Source organism: Giraffa tippelskirchi, chromosome 2, assembly GCF_054371585.1.
Source record: "Giraffa tippelskirchi isolate mGirTip1 chromosome 2, T2T-mGirTip1v1.2.pri, whole genome shotgun sequence".
Taxonomy (NCBI): Eukaryota; Metazoa; Chordata; class Mammalia; order Artiodactyla; family Giraffidae; genus Giraffa; species Giraffa tippelskirchi.
Genome location: NC_137276.1, coordinates 139,409,286 through 139,433,128, shown reverse-complemented (window position 1 = coordinate 139,433,128; position 23,843 = coordinate 139,409,286). Strand labels below are relative to the sequence as shown.

Sequence of the window (23,843 nt, the reverse complement as noted above, 5' to 3'; positions counted from 1 at the left end):
TGTTTATAAATGAATAACCTAATTACATAGAAGTTCGAAAGAAACCAATAACAATTAACCTATGAACAACAGCAGTTTGAATCAGGCTGTTACACTTTTTTTTTTTCAAAAGTAAATTCTACAGTACAACGTCAGTGAGTGGTTAGCTGAATCCGTGGACATGGAACCACAGATATGGAGGAATCAAGTACACAAGGAACCATGGACACAGAGGGCCAGTATAAGTTATACTCGAATTTTCAGCTGTGCTGGGGTCAGCATTCCTAACCCCCACGTTGTTCAGGGGTCAACTATAAATTGAAATACAGTTACAAAAATATTTTTAAATTGTGATATAACCATGGGCTTCTTTATTAGTGCTTTAAATATTAATATCTATGTCTAATAACTAACATAAATTGGAAGTAGCAATGAGCACAAATGGTATTTCAAGATCTCTGCAACAACTAATATGATTGGGAAAATATCTGATTGGTGACAAATATCACAGTACTGTTAGTTTGTCATCTATACTCATAATCAAAAGAAATGATAACATTCAATAGAAGGGTAAGGAAAATAAAGATTTATTTTTCTCATCAAAATTCTCAGACTCTCCTGAATTGCATGGACCCCAGAATAAGAGCCCCCAATTAGAGAACTGAAGCATTAGAGCCCTAATGGGAGAGACTAGAGAAGAGACTAACTCATTTTACAGATGAGCAAATGTTGCTTTTGAAAGTTCGAGACGATCTTCCATTTTGTGATGTACTTTGTATGTTCTAGTTGTTAGTATTATACCTTTTACTTATTGAGAAGTCAGTCAGAAAGGTAAGAGTGAAAATTTAGGGACAGGTATCTGCTTGGCACATTTTTAGAATTTCATCCTTTATAAAATGAATATGGACATAAAGGAAAAACTAGCCCAGTCCACAATGAGCCTCACTCCTGGACCCCTTGCTAGAGTTTGCATGGTGTCAAATGCCTTCACCCCATACACAGAAAATCCAGAAAAATCTCTTTCATCTTCCCCTAAAATGATATCCCCAAGCATTTCTTACTTTCAGCTGATAATGAAAATGCTAAGGTGGGAAAACAGAATTTAAACTTTGAAACATTCTTTGGAAGAAAGTTACATGCTCCTCAATGGAGGATTTTCACTGACATCTTGACCCATCAAATTACAGCCATCTTTGGAATCACATAAGCTCCTGTCAGACAGACATCCAGCAGATATCACTGGATACCACCTCCCCAGCTTCACTCTGCCTCCCTCTTCATTCCTTCCCCAGCCATGTAGCCCAACTAGGCTGCTCAAACCCCCAAAATTGGCTCTCCCTTTCTTTCCATGGACGACAAGAGTCTACCTGGAAAATCTAAAAATCCTTTATATCATTTAACATCTGAAAGATACCCTGAAAATGGTCTACCAGGGTCACTAGTAGTAATTTGGGCAGGAGAATTTGTGCAACGGCATCTGAGACCCCTACTAAGTGCCAGAAGGCCCACTCCATGGCTCTGTGTCAGTCACAAGCACCTCCCCACATTTCCAGACATTTCCTAGGGGTTATCACACAGGCCCTGGTTATGGTTGAGAACCACTAAATGAAAATAAAGCACAAAGAAGTTAATGAGTTCCCCCAAGACATAGGGTTACCCAACTTACTGATTTAGTTATAACCCCACTTACTTCCAAAAATGATTTCAGTGTGTTGCATGAACCTAATTTTTATTTGGGCATAATTCTTCTTATCTTCATTTTATACATGAAGAAATTTCCCAGTGTCACATCAGAACTCAAGCCTTTAGCACAAGTTGCACCATGTTACCCCCTCTACCACTCAGTAATGTCTGCTGACCATCGGGCAATTAAGGGGACCACGTGTCAGGTGCTGGTGATCGATTGACACTCTAAGGATTTCAAATGTCTTCATCTCTATAGGTGCTGCAAGGAGCAGCCACATGTTTCTATGCGTTCATTGGCTTTGACATCATTGCCACCACTGGAGAGGAAGCCAAGAATCCCAACACATCCATCCCTTATGCTATCACCGCCTCCCTGGTCATCTGCCTGACAGCATATGTATCTGTAAGTAACAAAGGCTTATTATGGCACCTTCCACATGGACTTTTCATATTTGACCTTAAAATGTGGCTCTGGGACTGGGTTTCCTTATGTCAGGAAGTAATCCTTCACTTGTGCATTCCTGGTGTTTGTACGCATATGTTCATGTTGCTCCCTCTTTGAACACGAGCTCAAGCTCACCCCACCCACTGATGACAGGAAGAAAATCAGGGTTCCAAGCTGGACACAGGAGAAGCCCCAGGCCCTCACTTGGGCTGTGGCTCACATCCCTGCTCCGCCCTATGCACAGGCTCTCGGCATCCCGGCATGCGGTGCCGGGAGTGGGGGTGGTGGGGGGAGCATGCAGGGAGTGGGCTGCCGTCCAAGGAGTTCAGATCATAGGCTGGCAGTAACGGGTGGGTGTGCGGCAAGCAGAGGCATTGTGGGCCTCTGTGCACCCTCCTGAATGCTCTTCTGTCTTCTGGGAGCTTCCCAGCAGCAAAGATGCAAGGCTCCCCCAGAGTGGGGAAGGAGAAAATAGGATTGTCCTGGAAGCCAAAGGAAAACATAAGAGCAGCACCGAATATGGTTTGCCCATCAAAATGTTTCTATTCATGGATAGGTCAATTATCACTCCCCCTATGCACATGGCTTCTCAGGCAGCATTAACGGTAGAGAACCCGCCTGCCAATGCAGGAGACACAGGTTGGATCCCTGGATGGGGAAAGATTCCCTGAAGAAGGGCATGTCAGCCCAGTTCAGTATTCTTGCAGGGAAAATCCCACAGACAGAGGAGCCTGGAGGGCTACAGTCCACGGGGTCACAAAGAGTCAGACATGACTGAGCGCAGAGCCTATGCCCACGCATGCAACTTATCTTATCCAGCCCTGATTATCCCTGCAGACAGAATGTTCAGGAACAGTGTGGGGGGAGGGGCAGCAGGGGGAGCAACAGAGACACTCTGCTGTGTATTCCCCCTCCTGTACCACCTCATACCTTCCCCTCCTCCAGGAGTCAACCCACGTAGCACACGCGATAAAGTCAATCACAGTTCCTTCCTTAGGATAGTGCTTTATAGACTACTGAGTAAGTCTACCACACTTTGCTCTAATCGCACATGGGCAGGAGACTCACCGAGAATTGCTGTAAGAATCCACCCCACTCTCCTCCAGTCTACCCCACCACATCCCCAAAGAGGATGTTGCAAGTGATGATGTTACTGGGACAGGTTCCCTTTTAGAATGTGTGGGCCCTAACCACGCCTCAGGAGTTGCTCGGGCTTGTGTTGGTCAACCGGGCGCATTCTACCACCAGGAGGAGCCACACCGCTGGGCTTGGCCACACATCTTGCCAGCCTCCCCAGTGGCCACTTTGTTTCACTGGGGGATCTTGGCTCCTGAGACACAGGCAAAAAAGTGATCTAGAAATGAGCCGCTCTCTCCTTTTCAGGCTCCAGACTCCCTCAATGATGCCAGGATTGGCCTTCACAGCCCAGGGGTCTCCTGGTCTTATGACTGGCGTCTCCATTGCCTGGGGCCAATGATGAAGGGAGGGATGTCACGGTAGATCTATGACATGTGAGGAGAAATAGGTCCTGGTTAAGCATAGCCATAGTGGTCTTCTAGCCCACAGTAGAACTGGACTCCATTCTGATGCCATCATTTATTTCTTGGCCTGTCTGGTTCCTGGAACTGAGCTACAGAGAGGAAATGGAAATACGAGTCCCATCAGTTGATCCCCTACACATTTATCTTTCAAGTTTTGATCTCTGGTCTTTGGGGTAAGTAGTACAGTTAAGATCCTGTAGGACCTGGAAAGTACAAAAGAAATGAGTCTTGTCCATGAGGGCACAGTGCCCATGGCCAGTGCCAGGCCCTGGCTCCAGGCCCTCTGGCTACAGCTCCTGCCATCAGATACTACCTGCTCTTCACTGAACTACCCATGTAGCTCCGCTTTTAGGAGCTGATATACCAGCAGACTTATTCCTCAGATACGAAAGGACCGCAGAGAGATAGTAGAAATGACTCGGTCCAGTCCACTGAATTCACATGTGGGGAGGAGATTCTGAGACCAAGAGCTCCAGAGGCCAGATGACTGGTCTAAAGTAAAGGCACACACCAGGAAGTGGCAGATGCAGGCTCCCATGCAGGACCAGGTCTCTTTCCTCTGCTATGGGACATCCATCCATGCATCAGACTGATCCCTCTACCTCCAACCACGTTTCATCTTGTTTTAACAGGTTAGCATGATCCTAACTCTGATGGTGCCATATGACACCATTGACACGGAGTCCCCACTCATGGAGATGTTTGTGGCTCGTGGGTTCTATGCAGCAAAGTTCGTTGTGGCCATTGGGTCGGTTGCAGGACTGACGGTCAGCTTGCTGGGCTCCCTCTTCCCAATGCCGAGGGTCATCTATGCCATGGCCGGCGATGGGCTCCTCTTCAGGTAAGGGCTATGCTCATGGTATTTATTTTACTCTTCCATGCCTGTCCAGGGAGACTGTCACCCATCTTCCCTGTCATATGGACCATGGAACTTGTCATATATCTTGGCAAAGAGTTTGAGTGAAAATAATTTAGGTCTTAAATTAGGCCCCTCAGTTTGACTCTGGGTCCCTCAATCTGGCAACAAACTGGTATGTTCCCCCAACTACCCCTCCCCTTTTGTGACACTGTCTGCTCCTTCGTAAAGATGGTGGGTGCCAAAATGCTACATGGGTGGCCTCTGGAAGGAAGGACCCATCCCAGGGGCATCTTAGACTTGCTCTCACATTGAGCCTTGACAACTGCCCCTCTGAAGTTGAAAAAAGTTCAAAGTTACAATCAAAGAGAGGATAAGACCCTTTGAGCAGAACCTAGTAATAGTAGCAATGACTACTACCATTTATTGAACATCTATGTATCCCAGGTATATGGTATCCCATTTAGTCATCACAATAACTCTATTTAACAGAACAGTGTACTAGATGAAAATACTCAATACTCTTTGGGTAACAGAGAGGTAAAAAAAACAAAAATTTGCCCCAAATCCTCCAGTTGCTGGGTGAGTGGGTGGGTGGGTGGGGTGGTCAGGATTTGAACCCAGGACTGTTTGACCTGAATGACCAGATTTTTAACCACATCAAGATACTAACACTTCCAGTCCCCTAATCTGGCCAGGAAGTAGCCTATCTGCCCATGGTACACAGGGGATGTGGCCCCATCTCTTGGTGCCTCATGCCTCCTGTGTGAGGAACTTGCAGGTAAAGCATTCTTCAAGTGCACCAAACAAGGAGCAAACTGCCAAAGAGGTCTCAGGAGTTCAGAGGGATCCAACTCAGACTTGACCTCTGCCATCAGCTGTTACCTTCTGCAACAGTTCCTGTGCATACCCTCTGAGGTCACCACTGGGTCAGAGCTGAGACCTTGGGGGAGTTGGAGGCTGATCGTGGTGGAGATGTGACAACTTCACACTTTCAAAACGTCTTTCTGCTGTCAAAGAAAACCGAGAGATGCTAGGGCTCTGAGCAGTTTATAGTCTTGTGTGAATCACGGAAATAAGGGAGGACTGGAAGAGCAGCAAAAATGAGGGCCAGGAGGAGAGGAAGGTGGAAGGTGGGAGCCTGTCTAAGTCTAAGGAACTGCTAAACAGGCGCCTGTCATTCAATCACTCTTGTTGGTCTTCTCTGTCTTCTCCAGTGAGTAATTGGCCAGATTTAGCTTTCATCCATGAGCACATGTTCTTAATGACTGTGCTATTTTGCAACCAAATCCCTGTACTTTCGTTGTAGAGCAAGCTTCTCAGGCTTTGGCAAAAATCAGAATCCCCTAGAGGTTTTTTAAAGTGTATAGTTTGTCGAGCCCCACTCCCAGAGAGCCTGACATAGTAGATGAAACCTGAAAATACGTATTTCGAACAAGTTCCAAGGTGTTGCTAACGCTGCTGATCCATGGACCATACTTTGGGTAACACAGGTGGAGAGGACCACCAGGCAGGTATGTGACTTCAACTATCCCCTCTTCGTAGCAAAGTCTGGGCTTCAATTTAGATTCCTGAGAACCTCCTACATTCAATCAACCCACCACATCACATAATGAAGTAGGCACTTTAATAGAGCAGTTTGCCTCATACCCAAGGAATTAAAATAGATTGTTTAAATTATATTTCAGAAACTGGATCTTGAAGTAGGAACAGCAACAGTATTTAAAGCAGTGAATCCAGAAGTAAACTGGAGGAGCAGGACCAGGAGGTGTTAAACCATGTTGAATCAATCACCATTAACCCTCTGCTTGCCCCTCCTCCAGATTCCTGGCTCACGTAAGCTCCTACACAGAGACCCCCGTGGTGGCCTGCATCGTGTCGGGGTTCCTGGCAGCTCTCCTCTCCCTACTAGTCAGCTTGAGAGACCTGATTGAGATGATGTCCATCGGCACCCTCCTCGCCTACACCTTGGTCTCTGTCTGTGTCTTGCTCCTTCGATACCAGCCCGAGAGTGACATTGACGGCTTTGTCAAATTCCTGTCTGAGGAACACACGAAGAAGAAGGAGGGCATTCTGGCTGACTGTGAGAAGGAAGTCTGCTCTCCTGTGAGTGAAGGGGAAGAGTTCTCTGGCCCAGCCACCAACACATGTGGGGCCAAGAACCTGCCATCCTTGGGAGACAATGAGATGCTCATAGGGAAATCAGACAAGTCAACCTACAATGTCAACCACCCAAACTACGGCACTGTGGACATGACCACAGGCATAGAAGCCGATGAATCCGAAAACATTTATCTCATCAAGTTGAAGAAGCTGATTGGGCCCCGTTACTACACCATGAGGATCCAGCTGGGCCTTCCGGGCAAAATGGACCGGCCCACAGCCGCGACAGGGCACACGGTGACCATCTGCGTGCTCCTGCTCTTCATCCTCATGTTCATCTTCTGCTCCTTCATCATCTTTGGTTCCGACTACATCTCCGAGCAGAGCTGGTGGGCCATCCTTCTGGTCGTTCTGATGGTGCTGCTGATCAGCGCGCTGGTGTTTGTGATCCTGCAGCAACCAGAGAACCCCAAGAAGCTGCCCTACATGGCTCCCTGCCTCCCCTTTGTGCCTGCCTTTGCCATGCTGGTGAACATCTATCTCATGCTAAAGCTCTCCACCATCACATGGATCCGGTTTGCAGTCTGGTGCTTTGTGGGTAAGCAACTTCCTTTGGAGCCTTGAGAGTTCCCTTCTAAGGCCTTGACCAGGCTTATCCCAAAATTACCTCCTAGCCCGACTGGGCATCCCCTTGCCAAGAGAATTCTGGCTGGTTCTGTGGATCCTTGCTTTCTGCTTTAGAGTCATAAAAGCCACGTGAGCCCTTTCTGCCTGTTATGATCTTGGTCGTTGGTTCTGAAGAATGATTCTGATCAATCCATCACTTCACTAGAATGCTATTACTAGATATTGTTCTTGTGGATAATTAGTATCATAGAAAGTGATACTTATTTCATTTTAAGTGGATCCACATTTTTAAAAAAGGACAAAAATAACATATAAATTGAGGGTGGGAAAGGTTGATTGGAATTCTTAAAAACTAAAAATTACGAAGAATTTTATTTATCCTATGTTGGACAGAATTAAAATAGCAATCATGTCATATTTTTAAACAAGCAAAGTATGAATTAAGTATGCATTCTTGGCATAATTTTTTGACAAAAGTACATCCTGGCACCATTTAACAGTCCTCACTTTTTATCAACTTTCACAAAATATTTGAGCATTTCATTTTTTCCCAAGAGCTTTCCTCATCCATTGATATTCCAACCATTTTCTTAGAAAGTACCTATCACATCAGCATCCTTGTTGATCTTCTCTTCTTCTGTTGATAACTGATAAGGCTCGGTCAGGTTCTCAACATCCACAGCTTTAAGTGAATTACCATTGCTCTCTCTAAACTCACTTTCACTGCCTTCAGACAGTCCTGTATCTTCCCCAAGATTTCTAATTTTCCTTTGGAATCAGTTTATATTATATTCACATTACATGTTTAACATACTTGACCATTACTGATGAAATGGCTGGGGATAGGTGCTCATGATAACTTAAGAGAGATGTTTAAGTGAATGCTTAAGGTTCCTTATTTATTATTTTTATATTTCTTATATAATTTGGTAACCCTGGGGTCTCTGGCAACAAATACTTAGCTAAGGAGGGTCCTTAGGTGCTTTGAGGAATAGGAAAGTAAAGAATAAGGGAGGCAAAATAAATACGTGTGAATCAACCAGCCCGGGCAAGGCAACAAAAAGACTCGCGGAGCTGTAGCCCAACCACTCCCTGAGATGAGGAATGTGGGTGTTCAACGTGGTGACCTCTGTTTCCAAAACATACTGTTGTTCATGCTTAATTAATACTTATCTGTGATTATAAAGCACTCTTCAGATAAGAAAAAGGAAACTTTCAGTCAGAATAGTTGGGAAGGACTTTAAGGAGGCAGAATTTGAACTGGACCACAAGATAGGTTTTAGACAGAGGGAGGTGGGGCGGGGGGGTAAACATAGTAATCAAAGGCAAGAGCATATATCTCCCAGAAGATTCCTCACCTCTGAAGGCCATCCTGCACCTTCCTGTAAGCATTTTGTACCAATTTGCCACTACCTAAGCCTCATCCCTTGTTAGACTTTAAGGGATCTCTTGAAAGGACCCCACTGACTTGTCAAAGTTCTAAGCATTTACATGATTTATTCACAATCTCTCACTTCTGTTTAAACATTTTGCCACTGGAAGAAGAAGCAAACCAATGGAAAGATGATACTGTGGGTAGAAATGACTGAAGTGTGTAGAAATATTAGAGTCATGTATTCGTCAAATGAATAAAGGCACAGACACAAATACACAAGAATTTATTCATCTTTTCCTGGACTATCCAAGCTAGATATAGCCTTCAATATCTAGTACAATGTTACCCACAGTGTGGTAACCATTCCACTGTTAATATTTGGACTGATTTTAGAGAGTATATGAACTTTTCAAAATACCGTATGGTTATTACTCACTTTCACAAACACTACAAAAACATACATACTCACATCATTGCTTTCTTAATCATTTATTTATTTTAACTTTGACTGTGCTGGGTCTTCATTGCTGCACTCAAGCTTTCTCAGGCTTTCTCTAGTTGCTGCGAGCAGACGCTACTCTCTAATTTCAGCGCTTGGGCTTCTCATTGCGGTGGCTTCTTTTGTTACGGAGCACAGGCTCCAGGCGCACAGGCTTCAGCAGTTGTGGCACGAGGGATCAGTATTTGCAGCACGAGGACTCAGTAGATGTGGCACACAGGCCTAGTTGCTCCAAGGCATGTAGGATCTTCCCAGACCAGGGATCAAACCCGTGTCCCCTGCACTGGCAGGAAGACTCGCATCCATGGTACCACCAGGAAAGTCCAAATATTTTTAAGTTTCAAAAGTGAGTTAAACAGAAGAAAAAAACATTAGTACATATGCCATATGATTCAAAGCGATAAATGACACTTATATGGCATTTACCACATGTCAGTCATCATTCCCAAGGCTTCCCTTATATTAAGTTATTTAATCCACCCAACCAGATCCATTTTACAGATGAGGAAACTAAGGCACCTGACTGAGGTCACATAGTTAGAATATAGCAAAGCCAAATTAGAACTGAGGTGGTGTAATTCCAGAGTCCACAATCACAGTCACTATATCAAAAATGTAGTATATACATAAAATGTAAATAAAGTTTGAGAAACATTGAAACACTCCCCACTTCTCCCTCTCTCAACTTCACAGATAAGTAAACTGAACCTCCAAAAGGTTCAATAACATGCTCAAGCTCAGCAAGAATAACAGGAAGTTATTCACAGAGCTATTACCACAATCAGAATCTCCATGCTCAGATGGGGGCCTCCTACCTCCCCACCACAGTGCTTCTGAGCAGACCTTCGTATTTGCCCAGAATGTTTGAGATGTAGTCTGTGCAGATTAGCAGAGGGCTGGCTTCATGGGTGGATGATCTGTGCAGTCACACAGGGCTCTGGGCTTGGCTTAATGCTCTGGTGCTGTCTTCTTGAATTCTTAACAATGTTTTAACAAGAGGCCTCATGGTTTCATTTTGCACTGGGACCTATAAATTATGTAGTCAGTCCTGCATAATATCTATGTTTCTGGAACACCAGAGGAATTTTGCAAAAGTGATGTAGTGGCCTATTGCCTTTGGAGTCAGACAGCCCCAAGTTCAAATCAAAACGCTGCCATTTCCTTGTGACCTTGGGAAATTCATTTAACTCCTTTGGGCCTCAGTTTACTCATCTGTAAAAATGTGGATAATTCTGCTAGACTTGATCTGGTTGCAGTTTGGGGCTAACAAGAAAACAGCAGGGAAAGCAGTAAGAGCTGTTTCTTTCCTGCCTTTCTTTTAAAAAGCTGAAATGATTCATTGTCTCCCAGACTAGCTGTCACATGCAAAAGTACAACGTGAACCTGTTCTGACTCAGGCTGCCTTCCCAATTATCAGGCAGAAGAAAGTTCCCAGAGAACCTCTTGTAATCTTGCTGATAACACAAACTTCAAGCTGGCTCCTGAAACTGATACTCCCTGGCATGGGAGGGTGCCACCCTGCAGCCTGAGTGGGCCGGACAGAGGGCACTGGAGCCTGTAGTTTAAGAAGCACCCAGCTGCTGGCTACTAACTGCTTTGGTATCATTATCTCTGAAGGCTCATAGATAAGTAAGTTTAGCCCAGAACAAAGATTCTCAACTCAAACTACACAACAGAATCATGTGAGTTGCTTCTGAAACATTCTACACCCAGGATCCCCCCACAAAGATGTTCTGATTCAATTGATCTGGTACGGCCAACCACGGTATTCTTAAAGCTTCCCTGGGTAATTCTGTTGTGCAGCCAGGTTTACATTGATCTAGAACAGTGGTTCTCAAAGTAAGGTCCCAGACCTGCCACATCAGTATTACGTGGAAACTAGTGAAAAATGCAATTTCAGACCCCAGCCCAGACCTACAGACAGAATCAGAATCTCTGAGGGCAATGTAGATTTTAACAAGTCCGCCAGGTAATTCTGATGTGTGCTCAAATATGAGATCCACTGATCTAGAGAGAAGAATAAGATAATTTGCAGGTAGGCAGAAAATTTAATTACAAAACTCCCTGTTTTTTGATATATAAAATATATCCATCCCACAACCCCAAATTGGCTTATAAAATCTTTAACAATCTTATAGAATAAATTTCCCATCTCTAAACATCTGAGTCTCTAAAATGTCAGATTTTTCTTCTTCATCTCTCTGTTCATAATATAAGTTTCCCATGGAGAACAGCAGAGAGATTTCTAAATGGAGCTTATTATGAAACATCCACTCCTTTTTAAAAAGATTTACATGGTTGGGCTGAGTCATAACTTGATAATCTTCTCAAACACTTTTTGTACCCAAATTTCTCTAAATGAATCTTAATTACAGCATTTTTGTAACAATGTTTAGCCAAGCTTTTGTCCTTCGGAAGAGCACAACTCATAGCGAGAAATGAAGCAGTTCTTAATAGATACCCAGCACTTGTTCCTTTTCCTTCCGACAAGAGAAATAACACACATAGCAAAAGTTTAATAATCCCCAACAAAATGAACACAAAGCCAGCCTTCATTTACCTTTTCTCTTAAATGATGCAGTTTTGTAAAAGAACACCTCAAGGAGTTGGGCAGAGTCCCAGAAACCAGCAGGGACCAGTAAGAACACTGTATGATGGTATTCTCCAGGCATGTGTCAGGTCTACTGGTCCCTGTGGGCCTTTATTGTAAATTAATCATCCGTTAGACCAGCTCACAGGTACCCTTACCCTGCATGCCAAGTTGCCTCAGTCGTGTCTGACTCTTTGTGACCCTATGGACCTTAACCGTTACTCCAGGTGTTGTCAAGATTTCATTTGGAATTTTTTCAGTCCCTCTGAGGAAAACCAGGTGGCACTAGTAGTAAAGAACCCGCTGGCCAATACAGGAGACTAAAGAAATGCAAGTTCCATCCCTGGGTTGGGAAGATCCCCTGGAGGAGGGCCCAGCAACCCTCCAGTATTCTTGCCTAGAGCATCCCACAGAGGATCCTGGAAGGCTACAGTCCATAGGGTTGCAGAGATTTGGCCACAACTGAAGCAACTTAGCACACACATAGCTTTAGAGAACAACAGACCTCATAAATCCTGGACTAAACCATCAACATCCCAAAGAGAAGACACACTTCACGGTTTTCGCCTGAGCTCTCATCTGAAATCCTACTGGAAACTGATTCAAAGCAGCCATTGTGATGAAGGGAAGAGAAGCGGGAGAAGGGGGCTATGCATGCGACCTGAGAGGGCACCAAGATAAACACATTCCTGATGATACGTCCCATAAATCAGTTTGAAATTCTCCTTGTGGGAAATGAGAAAACAATTGGCAGCTTTAACATCAAAATTATGCTCAGAAGAGCAAGGAAAGTCACAGAGGCCAGGATGAGGATGGCAACAGAGCCAAGCTGATTCGAAGAGGAAGGGAGGGAGGGAGCAGGTAAAACCTGCAGCCGCTGAGGCTGCCCGCTGCTGGAGGTGCTGGGCTGGCCAGGGAGACACCTCGGAGGAGGGGGCAGCGAGACTGAAGGGCCAGGAGACCATGCAGTGGAAGGCCTGCAGCAGGTGTGTGCAGTCCACCGGGAACAGACAGTGCTGTGAGTGAGTGATGGGCTCCTTTCCCTCAGCAGTACAGGTGTGAGGTCATCTTTGTGCTTTCAGTTTTAGTTTGTTCGTTCTCCTTGCTGCCTAGCGTTCCACAGTGTTGATATACTACAATGCATTTATCCATTCTTGTATCCATGGGCATTCAGCATGGCAGCTGCTACGAACATTCTTATACATGATTTCAATGGCCACACAGGGTTTGTGTTTTGGTTGGGTTTCTGCTGAGTTAGAGGTGGAACTGCTGGAGTTTTTAATGTCCTTTAAGAAGGCTGCCTTTGGTCTCATAGCCATTATACTCTTCGAATAAAATAAGGGCGTCCAGCTCCATTTTGCAGCTGGGAAACTCAGGCATAAAGAACGTGACATTATGTTAGATCAACTGCGGGCCCAGAAGAGAAGCTCCCCTGGTCCCCACTTCGTCCTGAGCCTTGCTCTTCCTGGCCACACCATATTAAACAAACCTAACTGTTGTTACAATCAACAGGGCTTGTGGGTTTTTAAAAAATAACCAGCAAAGTGGGAGTTGGTGGGGACTGTGCTGGATGGGAAGGCACCTTCTCATTACTATCTTCATTTCTGCACCAACAAGTGTCTGTTTTGGAAAGTTGATCCCAGACTAGAAAAAATAAAAAAGCCTCTAGGCATAACAAAGTGCCTCAGTTATCTGCAGCAGGCAGGGCTTCCTGCCTGAACGGGTGCCCCAGAAAAAGACAGCTCCACCCAGCCTGCGGTCAGGTGGCCCACCCCCTCTGGCACTGAGTGTGGAGCCACATGCAGGGCACAGGAAGCTCCTGGGGGACTCTAGAGAGCAGGAACCTGCTTCATGATCTGAGCTAGAACCCATCAGGTCGGAAATCTGTCTAGCTCCAGGTCACTTAGTCTCTTTCCAGAGCTGAGTTTTTGTCCTTGGATTTCTCCCACATGATCCAGATGACCCCCTACCCCTCTCATTTGTGGTTTGAGGTCATTTGTTTAGTTTGCACAGGATAACACAGGGCTTTGCACAGGCCAAGACAAGTGGAATAAATAGGTGTTTTGCCAGCTGATACTGAGGTGCCCCACATTTGTGAAAGCAACTTGGCATCCCAAATCTCCCTGTAGGCCCCCAGTAGGCAGTCCTCCATGCAGATTCAAGAGATGTGAGTTCTGATGCCATTTCAATCCCTGCATATTGCGCAGGTCTTAACTCCTCTGGGATGATGTGCGAGAAAGTGGGTTTGTATAAAGGGCTTTCCAATCACAAGGTGTCCTGTTACATAAAGAAAGCCCATTCAATGGCTGAAGGCATGATCCTTCACCTCGTCCAGCCTGAACCTCTCACAGGCACAGAACTGTCTGGAAAAGAAGCCAGAGCCTCCCTTTGAATATTTACCTTCCATACAAACAGCCTCCCATGGGACTCATTACCATTACTGGGTGCCCAGTACAGCCATGTTTGCTGTTAAAATATTGAAATACTTCCGTGCCTTCTGCTAACTAGTTGCTGCCTTGAATGCCCCCTCAACAATCCATCACATAAAAAATAACTCCAGCCTAGCACGGGGCCCTCCAAGACCCTCAGCAGCACAAAAGCTGGCTACCTTCTGATTTTTTACCTGCCTTTCATTTATTCAGATATCAGATAGGTAACTACAAAGCAGTGGATCTACATTTTTATGGAACTGGAGAATTAAATCCACAAATACAATAAATAATATTACTTATCAATTAGCCACCTTATTTTTGAGACTTTATTCCAAATGACTTCTGGCTTATGCTAAAAGCTAATCCACTGTCAAAAGATAAAACTTTGCCATCCACAAGGATTTACAAAAGAATAAACCCAATCCCCACTGACAACCTGAGTAAGAGGACCCCAAAACTATTTCAAGCAAAGACAGTATCATTGGAATAACTGTATAGCTTTAAAAAGTGAAGAGTCTATCCAAATAAATAATTTAGGGAAATTTTGATGCTTCTGAATATCAGATGATATTAAGGAATTATTAGTTTTTAGACGTTATAATGATACTAAGTTAAGTTTTTTAGAGGAGTCTATTTTATAGATACATGCTAAAGCATTTAAGGAGGTAACAGGATGAAAGGAATTTGTTTCAAAGTAATCTAAAGAGAAAGGGTTAGGCAAGTGGGTGTCAGGAGGGAGAGAGCTAGTGATGAATACGTGGGCCTTTTTATACTGTTCTCTCCACTTCTGTATGTTTCAAATTCTTCAAAAATAAAGTTCAGGGACTCCCCTCACAGTCCAGTGGCTTAGACTGTGCTCTCCATGCAAAGGGACCAGTTCAATCCCTGGTCAGGGAACGTGAGTCCACATGCTGCATCTATAAGATCCCGCACGCCACAACTAAAACCCGGCACAGCCAAATAAATAAATAATAAAATAATAAATGTTATAAACAGTAAAGTTCAGCAAAATCGTTTCCAATTAGTGTGTACCTCCCAACCACCCCCTGGTAGGTGGTAGAAATAACAATTGGAAGCAACCAGGATCAGGACATGGAAGGACCCGGAAGGAACTGCCATCTGAACAGTCTAAACACTGACCATGCAGCTGTGGAAAACCCTGTATTTGGTCTTGTGCCACAGTCTTGTGTCTGTGAAATGCCATAATCATAACTTACACACACACACACACACACACACACACACACACCATTCTCAGGAGGAATCTAAACAAGATAACACTTGTAGAGTATTTTTAGTTCCTTGGGAGAAAGGCTGCATCACTGTAGGATCTCAGCACCCAGGGGTGCTGGGTCAAGTGTTGTTCAGACAGTTCAGGATTCCCAGAATCCCCACAGATTTTTCAGAAACTACTTCATGCTTCGTTCTCTAAGCCAACTGACAAAAGGAGCAGAAACAAAACACCCTGCTTCTACACAGGAGGCTTTTAGCAGCTCTGTTTACTCCTCCAACACAAAGCCCTTGTTTATGCGTGACAGATGGTAATACATGTTTCTCTCCTCCCGCCCTCTCTCTCTTCCTCTCTCTCTGCTCCCCTTTCATTTGCTCCCCTCTGCTTCTTTGTCCCTCTCCATTCTTCCTTTTCTCCAGTCCTTCTCTGCCTCACATCGCTTTTCCTGAACTGACTCAAGGGCCAGCAAGAAGGATAAAGGCAGACAGAACACCAAGCCCTAGGAGAACGCATTCGCCCAAGCTGTCTGTTCATGCTGTCAGGCCAATGCACACAGTTGCTTCTGGGTTCACAGCCCTTGTATCTGAAATGTACTTCTGAAAACAGAGTGACACACCTTAGAAACTGTAGGGGGCTCAGAGCAAACATAAAAGGCCCATAAATATTTATGTGGCAAGTTTCCATGGATTGCTTTCCCAAAGTAATCACAGTTGACACATTTGCATACTGACACATACATATATACACACACACACACACATATGTACTCATGTTCCTTCCAAGCCCAGCCACTTCCAAAACAAAACCTAAGCCCGTCCTGACTATTTCTGCGCTAGGCAGTCTCTAACCCAGCGAGGGAGCGGATGTGAAGGGCTGGATAAGCTAGAGCCTTCTCTCTCTCATAGACTGCTGGTGCTGCCCCTCACACGCCCAGGCAAGTGACTTAGTTTTTCCCAGTCTCCATTTGTCCATCTGTAAAATGAAGGTATTCAAACAGATAAATGACACAGACTCTTTTCCAGCTCTAGGTATCTATGATCCTATGAGGAATCACACCGAAGTTCTTAGAGAATTACCATAAACCAATCTATCTGATGGGCTTCCCTGGGGGTTCAGACAGTAAAGAATCCGCCTGCAATGCAGGAGATGCAGGTTCAATCCCTGGGTCAGGAAGATCCCCTGGAGAAGGGACTGGCTACCCACTCCAGTATTCTTGCCTGGAGAATTCCATGGACAGAGGAGCCTGGCGGGCTACAGTCTATGGAGTCACAAAGAGTTGGACACAACTAAACGACTAACACTTTCACACTTTCACTTCACAGTCTATCAGACAAAACACCCCAATACTTGGTGGGGTTAGGGGAAGGTCTGTCAGAATAGATGTCAAACCAGTGCTTGATGACCTCTGTAGTACAGAGAAGAGAAGCTTGGGGCAAGGGGAAAAGAAAAAATTTTATTAAGTTTAGTAGGGAAACAACACACTTACAAACAGGATCTGAGAAGGGGATCAAAAAGAAAAGAACTGACATAACAGATACCAAGCAGACAGAGGAGGCAAACGCTGCCTCCTACTTGGATGTCTAGGAGAAAAGATAGCAAGAAATAAAAATTGGCAAAAGGAGGTGTGTGCCTGACAATAAACTTAGTCTCCTGAAATTTACTCTCTCGTTTCAAATGTGCTTCCAACAGAGGTATTCTCCAAGCAGCAAACTGCTGGCCCTTTTAAAAGAGGCCTCGATTTGGTGCCTTGTTCTCCACAAGGATAAGAACTATCCCCCATGCCTACCCCACCCCCAGCCCCAGACAAGAAAGAGTAAGATCCATGCTCAGAAAAAATGAAATTGCTATTTGAGAACAGCCACATCTGCCAATGATTAACTCCAGGATTTATTACCAATTAGGACTATAAATCTCTGCTTACTTTGGCTCCTGGAAAGTTGATTTCATAGGAAAATGTTGGGGGGGGGGCGGGTGGTGATGGCAGAGAGAGTCATTTGAGACAAGGAGGGAGAAATCCAAGCTTAAAAAGACACACTTCAAATTCAAAAGGAAGCAGAATACCTCAGGGACCAGAGCGGAAAGCAGGCTTCACCTTGTGGTTCTAAGCAAACAGCCCAGCAGATGCCTGCAGGGTTAGCAAAGTCAGAGAGGCTAGTGCCACCCAGCAGAGTGTGCTGGTGCCTGGAAGGAGGTGCTTAACCAAGGGGACCGCAGTGGCCAGGCCACCAAATGGCCAAAGCTGGCAGTGGAGCACATGCATCAGGAGGATTTTTTTTTTTTTTTGGCCACGTCACGAGGCTTGTGGTGGTATTTTATGAGTCCATTTTATCTTTGTTAGTTTATATTAATATTATGGACTGAATTGTGTCCCTCCCAAATTCATGTTGAAGCCCCAACCCCCAATGTTGTTTTTTTTTCACCAAGCTGTGTGGCTGGCGGGATCTTAGTTCCCCAACCAGGGATTGAACTGGGCCCAGAGGAATGAAATGGCAAGTCCTAACTATTGGACTTGAAGAAAGAAATGGCACCCCACTCCAGTACTCTTGCCTGGAAAATCCCATGGACGGAGGAGCCTGGTAGGCTGCGGTCCATGGGGTTGCTAAGAGTCAGACACGACTGAGCAACTTCACTTTCACTTTTCATTTCATGCATTGGAGAAGGAAATGGCAACCCACTCCAGTGTTCTTGCCTGGAGAATCCCAGGGATGGCAGAGCCTGGTGGGCTGCCGTCTATAGGGTCGCACAGAGTTGGACATGACTGAAGCGACTTAGCAGCAGCAGCAACTACTGGACTGCAAGGGAATTCCTGCCTCAGGAGCTTTAAGGTTCCTTATCTCAGGGGTTCTCAGCTTTGGCTGACCACTGGAATCACCTGTGAAGCTTTAAAATCACCTACACCTGAGTCACACTGAAGACCAATTAAATCAGAATCTCCAAGGGATGAGGTATCAGGACTGTGCAGGAACTCCCCAGGTGACCCGCCAGGTGCAGCCAGGGTTGAGAATCACTGCTTATGTTGTTTCCTCCTCATAGCAGCCCATGCATTGGTACAGTACTCTCGAGATTTCATACAAGAGAAAGCTGAGGCACAATGAGGTTCAGTAACTGGTCCAGGGTTACATGGTGATGGAGGCAGGATTTGTACTCAGACCTCACCTTCTTAACCATCATGCCCCTTGGCCTCCAAGGCTATGGTTCTCAGCATTCCAGGCCCTGAGCCTCCGTGGGCTTTTCTCAAACTATTTACATATATTTTTTTCCTAAAAATTCTTATAGAAATGAGACATTAGCCCATATAATGCTACAGGTTAACTAGGAAGGCTGGCTTCTTTCCTTTGCTTGGAATGACATCAAAACAAGGAGGTTGCACTGAACATTTCATGCTCATTGGGAGTTCTCATTCATCCCTTCAACAAACATTAAGTGCCAGTTTTCTACAGCCTATAAAATAGAACCACCCTGTACAGATAATCACACAACAGATATTCTAAGGTCGTAACAGTGGCATGAGAGTCCACAGACACTGAGAGTCCACAAACGAAAGTGGACTGCTGAGTGACAGTAAAGTATTATGACTCTGGTGAGTGAGAAGTGGCAAAGTAAATCATAGGATCATATATGCATGTTGCTCTGTGGTAAAATGGGGCTTCCCAGGTGGCACTCATAGTAAAGAACCTGCTTGCCAATGTAGGAGACAGAAAAGACGTGGGTTCGATCCCGGGCTGAGGAGATCCCCTGGAGAAGGGAATGGCAATCTACCCCAGTATTCTTGCCTGGAGAATCCCATGGACAGAGGGACCTGGTGGGCTATACAGTCCATAGAGTTGCAAAGAGTCAGACACGACTGAAGCAACGTAGCACCCACACATGTGGTGAAATAAAAGAATGAGTCCATAAGTGGAAATCTGGGATAGTAAAATGCTATGAGAAGGCTGGGAATACACTGTGGATGATCAGTAACTACTTAAACCAGAAAAGAAAAGGCAAATTCCTGGCTGGCACCTACATGAGTACAGTTAGCTAGATGTCAGCAGGGGAGTAGGGACTGAGGTGACCTCAAGTGCGCCATATCCTAACTGAAGAGATGGCCAGTTCTCACCTCCAACCAGAAGCTTCCATGTAGGAATGTGGGTACAGCATTGTCAGTCCTTCTGCTCTAAGTATGGGTTGCTTAAGATCTACCAATTTTTAAATGGCATCTAATTTCAGTCTTTTCAAAACACTGTGTAGACCAAAGAAAACACATCCACCACCAGGTCTGCTCTTACCGTTGAGAGTAGGCCCCTGGCTTGATGCGTGGACCCCCAAACAACAGCTTATTCACCTGTGCTTCCCCCCACTCCTCCCACCCCCGCTGCAGGTATGCTCATTTATTTTGGGTACGGCATCTGGAATAGCACCCTGGAAATCAGTGCCCGAGAAGAAGCCCTGCACCAGAGCATGTACCAGCGCTATGACGTGGACGACCCCTTCTCAGTGGAGGAGGGCTTCTCCTACGCCACTGAGGGCGAGAGCCAGGAGAACTGGGGCGGGCCAGCCGAAGACAAAGGCTTCTATTACCAGCAGATGTCAGATACGCAGCCCAACACCCGGACGAGTAGCAAGGCGAAGAGCAAAAGCAAACACAAACAGAACTCAGAGGCCTTGATTGCAAATGATGAGTTAGATTACTCTCCAGAGTAGGGGCACACACACCAGAAACATGCAGACATGATGGTGATTTCTTTTCAGTAACTTCACCTGTGGGCTAGAAGATGGAAACTTCTTTGGCTCTCATTTCAAAACTCCAGCCTTCCCCAAAGTCTGTCCCCATTCATAGCCTGTCATTTGCCACCTCTGCTCTTCATGACAGTTCTGTGGAAGGGCTTCACCCGGGTCCCATAACTAGTCCCCTTGCAAAAAACAAACAAAAAACTAAACTAAAAGCTATGAGAAATTCTATCAGGTGCAACCATCAGAGCTGATGTCAGTGTCTCCTAGGCCTTTGCTTTGCTGGTTGAATCTTTTTGCTTCTTACTAAGGCCCCAAGATGCACGGAGTAAAACCCCTGGAGATGTGCCAAAGCAGGTGGAGTTGGGCACAAGGTAGCATTTCAACCACCTGAGATCTCAAGGGCAAAGCCCTGTTCTCAGCATGCTAGGCTGAGAGCCACTCCTTGAGGCCACGTGGCACTTGGCACTTCCTCAGAAAGCAACATTTTGTTCTGAAATCTCACAAAAACAAATTCATGGTAATGCATACTTCTTTTTCCTTCGCCAAGGTTCTCACAGTCTCCAAACTAGAACTTTAGGATGCAGCAAAGGTCAGGAACTCTGAGACCATGATCCCAAAGATCTCAGACTCACCATAAGGCAGTCAGACCCAATAATAAGGTAAGAAGCACCATCAAAACTCTACTTAAATGCCCAGAAAAAAAAAAACAAAAACTGAATAATCATCTCTTGCAGTGAAGGCCGGAAGGGCACTGGCAAAAAGTAACTCTCTGTCATGTCATGCCTTCTCTTATACCAGACTCTAAGCTCCTGCTGATACGATGAAAGAGGGCAAAGTGGGAGCATGATTTCATGGCACTAATATGCCTTGAAGAAGTAGGCTATTTGTTTTATGATCAGATAAAAAAGCTTTACAAGGAGAAGTGACCCAGCCACTGAGATCACATTGCAAACTCTATCTCAGATTTCTAAAATTATAAATTCTGAAGTTTTTTGAGATATGCAACCACTTGATTGGTGGGTGCTAATCTGAAAACAAAAAACACTAAAGCATAGCTACTTAGGTAATCACATTCCATGAGATCACATTTCATTCTGAACCTTACTCCTCTGGAGTAGCTCACTTTCAGACACGGATTTTTCCTGTTATTTCCCAAAGTAGTTTCACTAAAGCCCAGGGGAAAAAAATCTACCTGATAAGGTCTAAACTTTGGAGAAGGGCAAGGCAACCCACTCTAGTATTCTTGCTTGGAGAATCCTCATGGATAAGGAAGCCTGGTGGGCTACAGTCCACGGGGTCGCAAAGAGTCAGACACGACTGAAGCGACTTATCACACAAGGTCTAAACCTGGACCATAAGAGGGGCTCTTAAAGATTATTTTCTCAGAAACAAACTGGAAGAGGACATTTGCAACAAGAAAAAAACACATGGTCTATGCATTCTAGTCTTGGGTTATAGGGATTCGTACAGTACCTTGAGATGTGTACACATGTATGTGAAGGCACAATTTGGATCAAGCTAAAATCTTTGGGAGGATTTCCTGAAAGCAGGGCAAAATAGTAAATTCTTTGCTCTCTCTGTCTCCTGGATCTCGAGTTATGCCAAAAGTTTTCCAGAACATCAATTAATGTTTAAGTCTGTTCTTTCTTAAAGGTTGAGATTTGTGCCATCTTGGCATGGTTCAGGATTATAGACGGGACACAAAAGCACATTTTTATGTAAAACTAACACTGATCAAAAATGCACCAAATCCTAAACAATAGGAATAAAAAGAAATGTAACATCTGCCCTTGGAGGTTCACAGCCCAGGGAAAGAGCAGCACTGGAACCTGATAAATGTAGATAAAACAGCCAAACGTGGCAAGTCCTCTTGGTTGATGAACTGGGCTTTAAAAATAATAATATTTATAAAAAGACCAACTGAAACTAGTTTTTCTTTAATAAATTGGATATCCCACCCAAAGCCAATGTATGCCATTTAAATTCAAATAATTACTGTTCTCCAGATCTTTTCTTTTTTCATTTCTCTATAGTAATTGTTCAGCACTCTGGTTTTCCTGAGGTCATTTTTTCATCTTAATGTAATGCTTGGCAATTCCATTTCTCTCTCCCCTAAGATTAACCATAAAGATACAGTGGCTGGTGTGTGAAATATATCTTTGGGGATTAAATTAGTACTTCTTGTGAAAACAAACTTTGGAACCGGTCTTAGGAGTGAACAAATCTGCCTAGTTTAAATATAATCTATTAGACTTGAGACATATCCAGACAGATGGGGTGGAGCTGTATTTATTAAAAGTGTTCAAAGAGAAATATGAGAAATATGAATGCAAAATAACAAAATCTTAACATGTGTGAAAGAGCTTCCTTTTACTAATAAGGTGTAAGCATTATTGTAACAACTGGCTGCTGGCAGATGTGTGGAGTTTCTGTAGCATGAGAAGAGAGGACCCGTGCTTGGTAAACCCTGTTGGTACTGATTTCATAAAGACCCTCTAGAAATCACCCTCATTCCAGGAGTCATTTCTCTCAAACAGTATCTCTATATTTTTTTAAGCTTTGCTCTCTTTACTGCTCTAAATTGGTTAGTCATTTCACCAGTGACCTTGGTTTTTTTAAAAAATTAGTCAGTATGATAGAAAAAGTTTTTCAAGATAAATAGACATGTTTTTCCCTCATGGTCCACAGCCTCTGTGAAATAGTCTCAGATTTCACAGTGCAGTTTTCAAATACCATTAATCAAGAATGATATTAGCATCTCCTAATTCATTTTCTTAAGACTATATTTGTGTGGCCACATTAAAAGTAAGATCACCCTGTAATTACCTCAGACACTTAGCCCCTTGAACAACGTCCTAGGAAGACCTATATGTTACTGAATTCTCTGTAGCAAGAGCTCTTTTAGTGAGATTTCATAATATGGATTTATGGTTTGTAGCTAATTATTTGGTTTTTTAAATGTATGCTAATTAGTACTCTCCTTCATCTCAAGAGGATTTCAAGTGGTTATTAAAATACATATAACAAAAAAGAAATGTGAGGCAAATAAAAATAGAAAAGAAAGGAAAAGACAAAGCTAGAAGTGTATTTAGTGCACAAATGGAGAACCTTGATATGCACTGCTAAATTTGCCAATGAGGGAGCAACTTAAGAAATAATGAAAAAAAAAAAGAAATAATGAAATTGTTGATAATGACAGCAAGAAGTATTTCTGCATGATAAGAATAAATCTTTCCTCATGAGGGCAGAGAATTGCAATAGCATAGACATTGACACCCACAGATAAGCTTCAGGGCTAGATTTTACCAACTACCCATGCCTGGCTTATAGTGGATGTTCAATAAATATCTGATAATCAGATGGATGGGTAGATGGATGAATGAAAGGAAAATGAAATATTTATTCAACAATATTTATGGAGAGCGTATTATGAGCTGTAGAGATTCAAATATGGAAAAGACCTTCCTCCAGTGGAAAAATCAAAGAAATCAAAGAGAACGCAGCCCTTGTGTTGAGCCTTGTGGGATGGGCAAAATTTTGCCAGGTAGAAATGAGGGAGATGCCTGCCAAGTGCAGGATCAGCATGAGTAAGGTATAGATTGTGGCTGATAACTATCTCTTGACTAATAATTTGTACTGTGTCTCCTTCAAGGGAAAGCAAGAAGCTAGTTTGACAAGAATACATGATTTATATTTTGAACTGTAGGAAATAATGCTGAGAAGGCAAGTCAGGGCTCATCCACAGATAGACATGAATGTTGAACTG

At 44.1% G+C, this 23,843-nt stretch overlaps 1 protein-coding gene across 1 annotated transcript in view; it reads left to right on the top strand.

The window, feature by feature from the left end:
• Positions 1-21,739, top strand: part of SLC7A14 (solute carrier family 7 member 14) — a 106,024-nt gene extending 84,285 nt beyond the window's left edge. The window contains exons 5-8 of the mRNA XM_081570880.1: positions 1,922-2,068; positions 4,284-4,492; positions 6,331-7,208; positions 19,725-21,739. Coding sequence (XP_081427006.1) covers positions 1,922-2,068; positions 4,284-4,492; positions 6,331-7,208; positions 19,725-20,047 — 1,557 coding nt within the window. The 3' untranslated portion in view covers positions 20,048-21,739. The remainder of the gene's footprint in view (positions 1-1,921; positions 2,069-4,283; positions 4,493-6,330; positions 7,209-19,724) is intronic.
• Positions 21,740-23,843: the final 2,104 nt, after the last annotated feature.